The following is a 14,542-nucleotide window of genomic DNA, read 5'->3' as shown; positions in this document are numbered from 1 at the left end:
CTGCACACACAAGCCCTCTCTACCTACTGCTGTACCACCAGAGTAACTATTTGAATGCTGAGTCACACAAATCTCCATAAGTCAAACCTATTTTTTCCAAAAATAAGTATAAACCGAACTCCATTATTCCTACTAATCACGATACAAAGTGAAGCAGTAAACACAATCAAAGATTAAGGAAAATTGTACAAATGCCTGCCACCTTTCACAGTTGAAAGAGCTTATACATATAAGCATTTTATATGACTGCCAGTCTATCAACTGATAGCCCTACTAAAAACGGATAACAACTAGTGAGCTGATCACCAAACAGGCAGAGCAAGAGCCACAGGTGAAGCCATCATTACTGCTTTCAGTAGTACCTGCACGGTAACACAGTACCTGAAGTAACAACAGATGATTGGAGCAGTTTTGCCTTTTAGGCACATCTCTATATATCTCATTGACTTTGTATGCTATTAAGGGTTGTACATTTCTAAAGGTTCAACCACAGATGACAAATTGACTAAAACAGCGCAAAAACCTCTATCGCAATTAGTCATATCCAACAGTATTCTTAACAGATGGTGTTTATTCCATTCTTTCAGTCAGAAGTCTCAGAATAAGAAGGATTCAGAAAAATCTGGCAGACTCATGCAACATGACCTAGAAAACTACTTGCCTTCATTCCCGATACGCAGAAAATGGCCAAAGTGCTGGTTAATAGCACCTTACCAGCCACTTCATTTCCCTAAAGGCAAAGAAGGAGAACAAAAGAGAGAGCGGGAAAGCTGGCATAGCCCAAGGGGTCGTATCGGAGAGTTGAACAGAGACAACAGGGCGAGAGTCAGAATCCTCTGGCCTCTAGGAATGCCAGACAAGATAAGAAGAGCCTCAAGATTGGAATTCATACACTGAGCCAAAATTAATCTCAGGGTTAGTAGGGTGAACAGTCGTCAGTTCCAAGTTGTACATGCAGCTGTCACACGAATGGGTCAGGAGCTACTGATACTGCTCTGGCTTTGCGTACGTTGTTGAGCCCCTAAACAGAGTAAGAACAGAACTAAAAAATAAAACAAAATACAGAAAAACCTGCAAATAATCTTAGTGTTTATAGCATATGCTTACTGTAAACTAGTACTTCAGTGGGATTTTATACTGTAAGCCATTATTCACTGTGAGTAGATTCAATTTACTTTTTTTAATTTGCATTTTCTATTAAACATTTGCAGATTTTTATGTTTGGGTTCTTTCTAAATAAATTCCTCTCATCCAAATATTAGCCATACTAACAGCAGTCTTCTCAAATGGAATCCAACAGCTAACTTTTAGAAAGTTATATTGAAAGTCTCTTTAGAAATAAGGTCTGTGAAACTGCAGTTGGTTTTAAACTAGTATTAAGTGTAATATTATACCACTGCATCACATGAATCAAAAAATAATTGGATTTCCTCTGCCAAAATGCCCTGAGAAAAAAAATACCTTCATCACTGAAGTTACAGATAAGCCATCAAGTTTGAATTATTTTTTACAGAAATTGCTCTATTTGACACTTTTCTCTAGAGAAAATGCGTAAAAACTGTGACAAGTACGTAAATATATCTGAATTACAGATCCATCAAGAAAACCAGAAGAGCACTAACAATGCCTCAGGAAGAGAGAATTACCTTTACTGTGAGCAAAATATAGTACAATACTATACCAGGTAATTAGACCTACAGCTGTTTCACGCACAGTATTATAAAATGGTCAGATACCACACCATCACCTTCCAGTAATTATAATACTGAATTTATCCAGATTAAATCCTGAAGAGTAAGAAGTTAACCAAGTTACACACACATCTGATTTTATTTCAAATTCCCTTAATAAATTTTATTACTAATCTCTGTTTCATGTTTATGAACTTTAATTTTTCAGTAGATTAAAATCTTTTACCTCAAAAGGTACTACATCAGGGATATTTACATTATTCAAGATTTTCCATTCAAAGAGATGCATACCCATCTTACATGAGAACAAAACTATTATTAACACAACACTGACTTACGCACATAATATCATAAGTACAACTGCTGTAAGAAAGTCAGAAAACAACCAAACCCAAACCTGACTCTTTCTCCTATTAATAATAGTTCAAGAGCAGTTCCCCTTATAGCTACAGTGTGTTAAAGGGTATTTCATAACACTTTGTAAATATACTGGAGGAGTGATGATTTTTACTACCACTTATGGCAAACACATGACATTTGGGAATACAGACCAGAACAAATTATCATTAGATTTTAAAAAGATGATTTTTATTAAGCACAAACAGCTTTTAATACATTATCAATACAAATAGGAAAACATCTGTTTAATGGATTTAATATATCAAAGATTTGATGGCAGGTTGCATACTGGCACAATAAAAATGATTTTTTTTTTTAAAAAGTATTTCAAATTAAAATTATAGGGTCACCACTGTCTACACTGCAGGAACTTGCCTACAGTCTAAAATTACTACATCACCTGGGCATAGAGGGAAGCAAAGAACTACAATTTCATAATACGGAACTCCTAACACTTTAATTAGCACCATTCAAAGCTTGCATCAGCTGTTTAACCGAGAATCAGCTGACAGGTCAGATAAAGCTTTACAGCAAATTTCAGTGCAAAGTTTACAGTTCCTTTTCATAAGATACTTGGAATCTATGGTTTCATAGCATGTTAAATAATTATGGCTTGATAGATGTACAGTGTTAAGATGCTGAGAACATTTACTTTGAAAAATAGATGATACTTGCAACAGCTGTGAAATGCATTTTGATATATTATGCCAAATTCTGTAATATGCAAACAACATGCTGGATTACAAACTGAAGTCCTACTATGAATTTATAGGCAAAGGTCAGTATTAGCTCTCTGGGGTAGTGGCTTCTGGTTGTCTCAGCTGCTGCTTTTTCAGGCTAACTAGCTTCATCTTCTCTCTAATGTGTTCTGCTGCAGAAGCCATATCACTTGGGCTCCCAAAGTACTGTTCAGACCTGGAAAAAAAAACAAACAAAAAACAAAACAAAACAAAACAAAAACCAAAACAAAACAACAAAAAAAAAACAAAACCCAAAAGTTATCAGTGAGAAGCAAGAAAGTAAATGAATATACACATTAATAGCACTAGAAAACACAAAGCAGATAAGGAAAAGAGGCACTTTTTTATCTTGAAATTTAAAAGCCACCTTTAAAAGGCTTTGGAAGACTCAGTGATGAGACTTAACAGCAGATCTTGATAAAATTATTACAAATGCTAAAGTACTAGCATTTGTAATATTTTTTTTTAAACCCAAAAAATTCACTCAACAGAAGGTTGAGAGCAGTGAGGCACTGGAACAGGTTGCCCAGAGAAGTTGTGGATGCCCCATCCCTGGAAGTGTGCAGGCCAGGTTGGATGGGGCTTTGAGCATCCTGGTCAAGTGGAAGGTGTCCCTGACAGTGGCAGAGGGGTTGGATCCAAACCATTCTATGATTCTAACAGCAGGGTGCTGTTCTGTAAGTGCAACTAGATACTTACTAATTTTTTTTTACCTCCCTTCTCTGGCTACCCCCCAAGTCAGTCTGTCAGTTTTAAGTACTATGACAATCAAGGAAATCTCTCTATAGATGTATTCTGAGGCTATACAATTGCTGCATTATTGAAGAACTCTGTGTGTGAAGTCAGCCACATGCTGTCAATTTACGTTACCTGTTTCTCAGACTGAAAAGAACACATGGCTGTGTAAGTTGATTTCTCCCATTCAAATACAAAAAAGGAACAGCTGAAATGCTAGGGAAACCACTAAGCTGTCAGCAAAATGAGAACTGGAACAGAATACATGTTTCAGAAGAACAAGAAATGGAGGTAGGACAAAAGACTTCAGACAGAGTTGGTGGGGGACAGGCCTTAGCGGACAGAAAAGTTATTTTACACAGGAGTAGACTAGTTTGATTAGAGAGCTCCAAAGACAACAGACTGCACAGCTGCACATGGGATCACAGCATGGGTAAATATTTTTCCTGATGCAGAGTAGACATGAGGAGGACAGGGAACAGTGACCTGGTCTTCCAAGAAGATACTGACAAAAGTCCGAAGTGGTGAAGAGGGTGAAGATGACACCTCCAAGCATTTTGTGCCATTTTGTGTGTTTCTTAAACTATTCCTACTAATGAGTGAACCCTTTGTAAATTGTTTAATGCTTCAAAAATAGAATGCCTAGGGATGGTGAGCAAGGGATCCTGGGATTTCAGACAGTTAAGATCTATCTTTTGAGAAGGCAGACACACGTAATTCTGCTGATATTCCAGAGGGATGAGAAACAATGTTCAGGATTCAGTCAACCTAAAATACAGGCATAGACATACCTATAGTTATAGGAGCATTATGTTAGGACTCAGTGTGCCAAACGTTTTATGGGGAGCTTTCCCAGGTTTTAATGTTTTGTTTTTTTTTTTACCTTAATAGTCTATCTGCAAATGACATCTCATCTGTTTTATAAACAACAGTTGCTAGTTTTACCAGGTCACTGAAATCTGCTATGCAAAAATTAAATCAAAATACTTCAAAACCCACAAGACTTCTTGATCAGTGGCTTTTTTTCTGTTTTTTTTTTTTTTTTTTTTTTACTTTTCTGTGGGTTGGTTTCTTTGGGGCTTTTTGTGTGTGGGGGCTTTGTTTTTTTCCTCACTGCTATAAAGTCCTCACTACTTGTTCAGGCCTGTGTCCATCTCCCACGGATAGCACTCCTTAGTGAAGGAAACTATACTGCACAGGGAACGTGAGACTTTGGAAACAAGATGACAGAAAACTGATTTTCATGACCCACTTCCTGTAACTGTATTTTTCAGATTGATTTTCTGAAGTCAATAAATGCTGTTGCCTGATATCATCTCATAATGTTTCAGCCCCTAATTAAAAATATTGATTTCAAATCCCATTCATTATGGTGTGGGATCCTACACGCGGACAGCCTAGTTCCAAGCCTTGGTTATACCGAGGTAGAAGAAATTAACTATACACTCAGCATTGCAATGTACAAGTGTATTTTACTGAACACAGAAAACTGAGTTTTATTATGCGCAGATTCCAAATTCAATTTGCTTTTTTAATTCAAGACAGCCACCAATTTTAAATTAGTATCAATAGTTCACATGGGAAGTACTGTTTCATTTGCTGAATGAATCAAATGTAGATTTATTTTTAACGTATTGGCTTAAAACTTCAGATGGGTAGAATTGCAAATAAATTAGTCAAAATACCATGACTCTAAACTCATCTTTTTTCAGGGAGAAGAGACTGGGACTGGTCATTCTTTTGTTGCTTTCACACACCTTGTTAGTGTAAAGACTGCATAAATCTAGTAATTGCTGAATGTGAAAAACTCATTACTTTAAAACAGTGGGCATGCAGCCTTTGGAAAATTTGGAATTGGACCTGCCTGCTTTCTGTGAAAAGGTAGGAAAGAATTTTTAATGAGCATTAGCATGCTGCCTTTTTAATTTCAGCAATAAGGATTCAGGATTCTTCTGCATACAAGACTATTATGAAGCTTAACCAAAAGTATATTTAAAAAGTGTTAGAAAAAACATTCTGCATACCCATCAGGATAAACTACAGGCACTGTTAGTCTGTCCAATAGTGATTTCCCAACTACTTCAATTTCATCAAATTGCTCCGTGTCATTAAAAGCTTCAGGCTGCTCTGGACATTCTTCCAAAATCTATTAAAAAGAGGAAAAAAAAGAAAAGGAAATACAGAGTAGAACACACAAGGGATAGCAGCATGCAGGGTGTTTTTTTTTTAAGTGCCATTAACTGGCAGTGTTAGTGCTCTTTAAGCATCTACACTGCCACATTTATATGAGATCAACTGAAATATTCGTACAATTCAAGAAAGGAAAATATTGATTAAGCTATATTGAGAAAATAGTCCAGGGCTACCACTGTTTTGTACTAGAACATTTTACATTACTCCCAAGGGAACAAAAATGGAAAAACAGTCTTGCTAAACAATATTCCAGCAAAAAATATAAAGTGCATAAAAATAATAACCTGCATTGTTAAACATACAAGACAGTCATATGAAAATCGAAGAAACATGGATAACAAGGGTCCCCTGCAAGCTATTTCAAAACTAAAATCCACATCTGGCACATAACAGGTAGGATTAAAAAAAAATATGAACACCAGTGTTTCCAGATAGGATGGAGACCTAATACTACTTATTTCTGTATTTTCTTCCACTTCTGCCTCCAACACGTCTTACTTTTTTCCAAAGCAACAAAGATATTAAGAACGTATTTTCCTCACAGGCTCATGAATATGACACAATAGTGCTAGGACAATAATGTTTTTGAGTAAGAGCATTACTACTTCAGCCATCCATTTCCTTGTTTTAAACTTATGATTGCCTAAAACCACAGCAATTAACTACTGCAATAATGAATGAATGCTCACAATACGGACTGAGATAATCAACTCTTTCAGGAGTTTATGAACCACCAAATTCTAATTTGGTATCAAGTAAAACCTTTTTCAGGCACCTCTGGCAGCATAGATGACCTATTTCTACTGAAAGCAAGGAGCATATGAATCAGCTTTGTATGCTCAGAATGAATTTACTGCTAATGTGCAAGACTGGCACTTTTTTGCAGTTATATAAAATTTGTTGTCAACATTAGAGATACACACACTAAACTGCTTTTCTAAAATGTATCACTTCACAGAAAGAATGGTTCCTGGATGAAAAGCCCCTACTCTCATGATCAGTATTAATGGATACTGTCCTGAATTCATGCATTTAAAAACTATCAACATTTTACCCCTTCAGCAAGCTGCTACTGAATAGCAACTGTTTCTCAGAACTGCTGTTGAATATTCATCCTCCTCTGTGGCTTCTAGCATCATCCAACTGGGGACAAGGGTGAGATACTTGGTTATAGGAGTTTGAAAAACATACCAAGACAGAGGTATGCTTTGAAGAAAGCATGCTCAAAACCATTCAAGTGCAAAATACCAGATGCAGCAACACAGCATACTTGGAAATTAAACTGGTTGCATTCATTTACACGTATTCGAAATGCAGACATCTTAAAAGACAATACTCCTTTTAACTCTCCAAAACATCTTAAATGAGCCCATAACTTTGCATTATACCTTGCACAAAAACACAAATCAAGAAGCGCTCCTTGCCTTTAAGAATTAGTCTAACACACACAAATAAATGCTCATACCAATGTAGGTATACAAGCAATAATTACATTAAGTACTGAAATTAAAACTTAGAAAAATATGCTTAAATTCTTCTTTCTGCATTTTTTTAGTATTTAGAAAAGGGGTACTATGCATTGACAACTTCATATTTGTTACCTTTCGTTTGCTTACATTCTGATAAGAAATTTTTCTTCTTAAAAACATGACACTCACCTTTTCAGCACTTGAATGAAATGCAACAGCTGTTTCCAGCCGATGTACTCTCTCCTCAGAAGTTACTGTAAACTGCTTCCACACTCTGTTAAGTCTTGGAAGCGTGTCCCCTGAGGACCTTGAAGTGCATCGTAGGGACTGGCACAGGACCACAGTTGCCTGCAGTAACTGTCTCCCATAATCATAAGTACTCTAGAAGTTGGAGGGGATGCAAAAGAAAGTATAATATAAAACCTCTGCATTTAACTTAGGAGCTAATTAACAACTTAAACCAACAGCAGACAAGCTTATGAAAGCTCCAAAATATAGGTCCACAAAGTGGACCTATATTGAACCCCCTGGTCTACTAGAAAACATGGCTGAAGTATGAATAAAATCATAATGACGAAGCAACATGTTTGCTCTTAAGGAAAAAAAAAAAAAAAAAAAACTAAAAATAATCCTGTTGTCTAGCATTCATACTGGGAAAAAACCCAGCTTCCTGAAAACTCTGAACAGCTGCTTGCATCTACATGGAATTCTCAACATCTGCTGCAATTAGACTTTCCTAAATGAAGTACACATCTGTAAAAGCACCCGAAAAAGGCTCAGCTTGTACACTTTTTCTTCTTAGGTGACATTCATTCATAGGTACCTGGCATCTGTTTGCATAATCAAAATTTTCAAACAGGTGTGTAAACATGCACTGTTGCTTCAGTGAATTTTAGTAGACTCTTGTACAGTAGCATTCACCAGCTGCCTGCTAGTCAAGAATTAAACCTGGCAGTTCTGTTCACGCACTAGCTGCTAGTACCAGAATTCCTTGTATGAGCAAGACCATCATATATCAACACTCAAACATCTAGAAAATCATTACAAAGACAAACTGTTTCATGAAGTACAGCACAAAACAGACTGAAACTAAGTGGCTTATCTGTATTTATTGCAGTTCTTCAAAAGACTATTTGAAATATATGTCTTTTAAGAAAATCATAGAATCACAGAATGGTTAGGGTTGGAAAGGACCTTAAGATCATCTAGTTCCAACCCCTCTGCCGTGGGCAGAGACACCTCACGCTAAATAATATCACCCAAGGCCTTGTCCTACCTGGTCCTGAACACTGCCAGGGATGGAGCATTCACAACCTCCTTGGGCAACCTATTCCAGTGCCTCACCACCCTAACAGGAAAGAATTTCCTTCTTATATCCAATCTAAACTTCCCCTGTTTAAGCTTTAACCCGTTACCCCTTGTCCTTTCACTACAGTCTCTAATGAACAGTCCCTCCCCAGCATCCCTATAGGCCCCCTTCAGACACTGGAAGGCTGCTATGATGTCTCCACACAGCCTTCTCTTCTCCAGGCTGAACAGCCCCAACTTTCTCAGCCTATCTTCATACGGGAGGTGCTCCAGTCCCCGATCATCCTCGTGGCCCTCCTCTGGGCTTGTTCCAACAGTTCCGTGTCCTTTTTATGTTGAGGACACCAGAACTGCACACAATACTCCAAGTGGGGTCTCACAAGAGCAGAGTAGAGGGGCAGGATCACCTCCTTCAACCTGCTGGTCACGCTCCTTTTAATGCAGCCCAGGATACGGTTGGCTTTCTGGGCTGCAAGCGCACACTGCTGGCTCATGTTCACTTTCTTATCGATCAACAGCCCCAAGTCCTTCTCTGCAGGGCTGCTCTGAATCTCTTCTCTGCCCAACCTGTAGCTGTGCCTGGGATTGCTCCGACCCAGGTGTAGGACCTTGCACTTGGCATGGTTAAACTTCATGAGGTTGGCATCAGCCCACCTCACAGCTTGGTGTCATCAGCAAACTTGCTGAGGGCGCACTCAATCCCACTGTCCATGTCAGCAACGAAGATGTTAAACAAGACCGGTCCCAACACCAATCCCTGAGGGACACCACTCGTTACTGGTCTCCAGCCGGACATTGAGCCATTGACCACAACTCTTTGTGTGTGGCCACCCAGCCAGTTCTTTATCCACCGAGTGGTCCATCCATCAAATTGATGTCGCTCCAATTTATAGACAAGGATGTCGTGTGGGACGGTGTCGAACGCTTTGCACAAGTCCAGGTAGATGACATCAACTGCTCTACCCCTGTCCATCAGTTCTGTAGCCCCATCATAAAAGGCCACCAAATTGGTCAGGCAGGATTTCCCCTTAGTGAAGCCATGCTGGCTGTCACCAAGCACCTTGTTGTTTTTCATGTGCCTTAGCATGCCTTCCAGGAGAATCTGCTCCAAGATTTTGCCAGGCACAGAGGTGAGACTGACTGCTCTGTAATTCCCTGGGTCATCCATTTTCCCCTTCTTGAAAATGAGGGTTATATTTCCCTTTTTTCCAGTCATTGGGAACTTCACCTGTCTGCCATGATTTCTCAAATATGATGGCCAGCAGCTTCGCAACTTCATTTGCCAGCTCCTTCAGGACCCACGGATGGATCTCATCAGGACCCATGGACTTGTGCACGTTCAGATGTTTAAGATGGTCTCGAACCAGTTCCTCTCCTACAGTGAGCCCAAGGTCTTCATTCTCACAGTCCCTGTGTCTGCCTTCCAAGACTTGGGTGGTTTGCTCAGAGTCTTTGCCAGTGAAGACTGAGGCAAAGAAGTCAATAAGAACCTCAGCCTTCTCCAAATCCCGTGTAGCCAGTTCTCCCGAGAGCTTCCTGAGGGGGCCTACATTCTCCCTAGTCTGTTTTTTATTTGCTATGTACCTGTAGAATCCCTTCCTCTTATCCTTAATACCTCTAGCCAAGTTTAATTCTAACTGGGCCTTAGCTTTCCAAACCTGGTCCCTAGCTTCCTGGACAACATCCCTGTACTCTTCTGTCCTGGGTTCAGCAGTAGCAGTCATTTTTCTCCTTCTTGGTAGCTGGTGCAGTGCAGTGTTTTGACTTTCAGCTCGGGAACAGAGCTGATAACAATGATGTTTTGGTTTGGCCAAGGACTTTGTGAGCCTCATACTCTGCCAGGGAGGAGGGGAAGCCGGGAGGAAGCAGAGACAGGACACCTGACCCAGCCTAGCCAAAGATGTATTCCATACCACAGCATATCATGCCCAGGTTGTAACGGGGAGTTAGCCAGAAGGGCTGGCGGTCTGCAAGGTTGGAGGAGGTTATCGGTCAGTGCTTGGTTGGGCTGGGGGGAGCAAGTTATCGGTCGGCTGGTGGGGAGATGCTGTATTTTCTTCCCTTGTTATTTCCTTTATCATTGTTATTATTGATGGTAGCAGTAGTGATTTGTGTTATACCTTAGTTACTACACTGTTCTTATCTCAACCCGTGGGAGTTGCATTCTTTTCAATTCTCTCCGTCCCTCCGGGAGTAGGGGGAGGGAAAGAAAGGGGGGAGTGAGTGAACGAGTTGTCTGACTGGGTTTAAACCACGACATCTTCCCAGGCTGCCTGTCCTTGCTTCCACTTATTATAAGCCTCTTTTTTCATTTGAATTTTCCTCAGCAGCTCCTTATCCACCCAAGGAGGTCTCCTGGCCCTCCTACTGCACTTCCTTCTAATTGGGATGCAACACTCCTGAGCTTGTAGCAGGTGATCCTTGAATATCAACCAACAGTCTTGGGCCCCCTGCCCTCTAGGGCTGTATCCCATGGAACCTTACTAAGCAGGTTCCTGAAGAGGCCAAAGTCTGCTCTTTTGAAGTCCAGGGCAGTGAGCTTGCTGCATGCTCTTCTCACTGTCCTGAGGATCTCAAATTGAAGCATCTCGTGATCGCTGCATCCAAGGCTGCCCTGGAGCATCACATTTCCAACGAGCCCTTCCCTGTTGGTGAGCATGAGGTCAAGCACGGCACCTATCCTTGTCGGCTCCTCTATTACTTGCAGGAGGAAGTTGTCTTCCACACAATCGAGGAACCTCCTGGATTGCTTGTGCCGGGCCGTACCGTCCTTCCAACAGATGTCAGGGTGGTTGAAGTCACCCATGAGAACAAAGGCCTGTGAGCATGACGCTTTTCCTATCTGGCTATGGAGTGCTTCATCCGCAGGTTCTCCTTCATCAGGCGGTCTGTAACAGATCCCCACAGTAATGTCTCCCATAGCTATATTCCCTTTAACCCTGACCCACAAACTCTCTTGACAGCTCACCTGTCCCCAGACAGAGTTCCATACTCTCCAGCCTATCCCTAACATAAGGGGCAACTCCCCCTCCCCGCCTGCCAGGCCTGTCTTTTCTAAAGAGCCTGTAACCTTCCATTCCAACACTCCAGTCATAGGAGCTATCCCATCATGTTTCTGCGATGCCTATTATATCATATCTCCGTAGACGTGCACACATCTCTAATTCCTCATTTGTTCCCCATGCTACGGGCATTTGTATCGAGGCATCTGAGCCGAGGTCCAACTGAAGCCGGCTCATTGGCTTGAGCAGCTGGGATATCTCCACATTGCTCCGAACATGTATTACAGGTTCTGGCAACTGACTGGGTGTGTTGGGATGGAATGATGCGCCCCTCCCCCAACACATCTAGTTTAAAGCCTCCTTGACCAGTCTGGCAAGCCTCCTACCAAAACTGCTCTTTTTCCCTTCTTTATCATCAGGACCACCTCCAACAGCCCCCACTAGACCTGGCCTACAAACTGGGTCCTGTGCTCAAGACACCCAAACCCCTGACTATGACACCACCCTTTTAACCATTTATTAACCTGGCCAATCCTCCTAGCTTTTTTTAGGTCCTCCCCTGTATCCTGGAGAATTGATGAAAAGACAATCTGAGCTCTGTAGAAGGACTACAGAGCCCCTAACCACCTCCCCCAGGGCTCTGTAGTCCTTCTTTATGTTCCCCAGGCTACTACCATCTATATCCCTAGCACCCACATGTATCACCAGAAGTGGGTAATAGTCCGTGGGACTTACTAGAGCAGGGAGCCTCTTTGCCACATCCCTGATCCGTGCCCCTGGTAGGCAACACACCTCCCTTGAGACAGGATCTGGCTGGCAGACGAGTGCTTCTGTCCCTTTCAGTGTAGAGTCCCCTACTACTATGACCCGCCGGTTTTTCCTAGCGGCACCAGTAGAGATCTTCTTTAGCAGTGCATCAGCCGGCTGTTTCTGGCTCGAGTGCGTTTCCTCATTAGCCCCCTGCAGGACAGCAAAGCGGTTCTGCGTGGGGACAACAGATTTAGGGGGAAGCCCCTTGCTTTTGGTTGTCCTTTTCCTCCTTTTTTTTGTTGTTTTTTTTTTTTTTGTCACTAATTCCCAGCCTTGCAGGTTAACGGCCTCCTTTCCTTCGTGAGCTACTGGTGAAGCTTTAGGCCCCTGCACAGTTTGGGCCAGCAAGCATTCCTGCTTCCTCTCAGCTTCCCTGACATCTCGCAGTCTATTAACAGCATCCCGCAGCTCAGCCCCTGCTGCAGGAGGACCTCCACCAGGGAGCACCAAGTGCAGCCCTGCCCATTGTGCACCATTCCCTCACCAGACCAGTGCAGGCACTCTCTACACCCCGAGCTCTGCACTGCAGCCTCCCCTCTCATCGGCTCTGTCTGGGTGCTGACGATGGCCACCGTGAGGGCAGCCAGAGCAGAGCTCCCAGACCGGGCCCTGGTCATATGATGAGTGCTCACCATCCCGCTCGCCTGCCTGCGCAAACTGCCTCGACCCGCTCTGTTTGTCGCACTCCCTGGGGCACGTTTTTACCCAGTCAGGGCTGCCGCTGTTCCTCCTGGCTCTGCCCCCTGTGAGTCAGCTGCTCACGTCAGCTGAGCTTCCAGCTCCTGGGCAGGTCCCATTGAGGACTTGAGGCTCCCTCGGTGGCTCTTGCCGATGTGAACTTAATGTTTCGTGGTTTGCACTGCCCGTGAGAACTAAGGTAGTAAACTGCAGCACTGCTACTGTGGGTAGAACTTCAAAAATCTCACTAGACTCATCACCAATTCCAGCAATCACAATTACTTCATTCAAGCACTGAAGCAAACCATTAAGACTAATAACAGCTGTTCCATGATTGTTCACACCAGTACCAATTCTATTTAGGAGTCTTCTGAAACTGTACAAAACCCATATAGCTAAAAAAAAAAAACTCATTTCACCTGTGCAACATCAACAAATTTTCGATGTTTCTCCAGTAAAACTTTTGTTTCTTGAGCATCATCTCCCAGTCGGATATGTGTCTTCAGCAGAGCATCCAACAGCTCACTTAACCATTCTACTGCCTGAAAAAGAGAAGTTAGAAGAGTAAAAACTAGAAAATAACAAAAAATAAAAAAAATAATCCAGAAGGCTGAAGTAATTCCAGTAATAGCATATACTCTTGATACAGAAAAAAGTTCCCAAAGATATCTCGGAGATCTCAAAGATCGCAAAGAAAGATCTCAAAGAGATCTCAAACTGGTAGTTCATGCATGCAAATCACCAAGTACTCTTGCAGTCATGGCTACATCCTTTATTTTCACCGTACATATTCACTAAATACGACTGTATTTGAAAGTGACAAAAATAACATTGTACAACTACCAACCCCCATAAATTTAACCAGTGAAATACCAGGATGATGCAATTTTGTAGACATTTCCATACCTGAGCAGCATCCTCTTCACATTTAAATAACTGTACCATCTGAAGCATCTTGAGTCGCCGCACATCCACCATATCTTCACACCTAGAACAGTAACACAAAAAGACTCGCCAACACATATATAGCAGACATAATACACAAAGTTTGACAATGGTTTCAGAGAGCAGTATGAAAGTGTTCATGAAAAGATGATTAAAGCATTTTTGTGCTGCTTATCTTGGCCAAAATATATAATGCCTCACATAATAAGAACAGGCAATAAATAGAACTGATCACTACAACCCACAGAAATCATGACCCTCAAGACTCCGGAAAAGGTTAAGCTATAGATAGCAATATCAACAGTAGCTACAAGGCCTTACAACCACACTTAAGATTTCTTACCTTGCTGTACTTGTACAATTTGCCACACAGATGTTTACATGGCTAAGATGGACTCTACCCTACCAGAGCCTAGGTGAAAGAAAGCTTACTTAAACCTGGCATGACTCTGAATTGTACTCTGAGCTGTCAGCAGTTTCTTGGTGAATAAAATGAGGACTTTTAAAAATATGTTAATACATTTTTCCATTTTTCTTTTTAGCTAAACTTAAGATTGCAATAATTGAACCTT

The 14,542-nt window shown here is 41.4% G+C and overlaps 1 protein-coding gene across 4 annotated transcripts in view; it reads right to left on the bottom strand.

Annotated features, from left to right (window-relative positions):
- Positions 1 to 2,257: 2,257 nt before the first annotated feature.
- SESTD1 (SEC14 and spectrin domain containing 1) overlaps positions 2,258 to 14,542 on the bottom strand; it is a 65,520-nt gene continuing 53,235 nt past the window's right edge. For all 4 annotated transcript variants that reach the window (XM_057411670.1, XM_057411667.1, XM_057411668.1 and 1 more), the window contains 5 exons: positions 13,932 to 14,013; positions 13,445 to 13,567; positions 7,417 to 7,608; positions 5,590 to 5,711; positions 2,258 to 3,005 (listed from right to left, as the gene is read on the bottom strand). In XM_057411670.1, coding sequence (XP_057267653.1) covers positions 2,876 to 3,005; positions 5,590 to 5,711; positions 7,417 to 7,608; positions 13,445 to 13,567; positions 13,932 to 14,013 — 649 coding nt within the window. In that variant the 3' untranslated portion in view covers positions 2,258 to 2,875. The remainder of the gene's footprint in view (positions 3,006 to 5,589; positions 5,712 to 7,416; positions 7,609 to 13,444; positions 13,568 to 13,931; positions 14,014 to 14,542) is intronic.

The sequence above is a fragment of the Pezoporus wallicus genome, unplaced genomic scaffold (genome assembly GCF_028554395.1).
Source record: "Pezoporus wallicus isolate ANWC-B61680 ecotype Strahan unplaced genomic scaffold, APGP_CSIRO_Pwel_v1 contig_6732, whole genome shotgun sequence".
NCBI classification, from domain to species: Eukaryota; Metazoa; Chordata; class Aves; order Psittaciformes; family Psittacidae; genus Pezoporus; species Pezoporus wallicus.
Note: the sequence above shows the minus strand (reverse complement) of the source record. Positions and strands in the feature narration are given on the sequence as shown.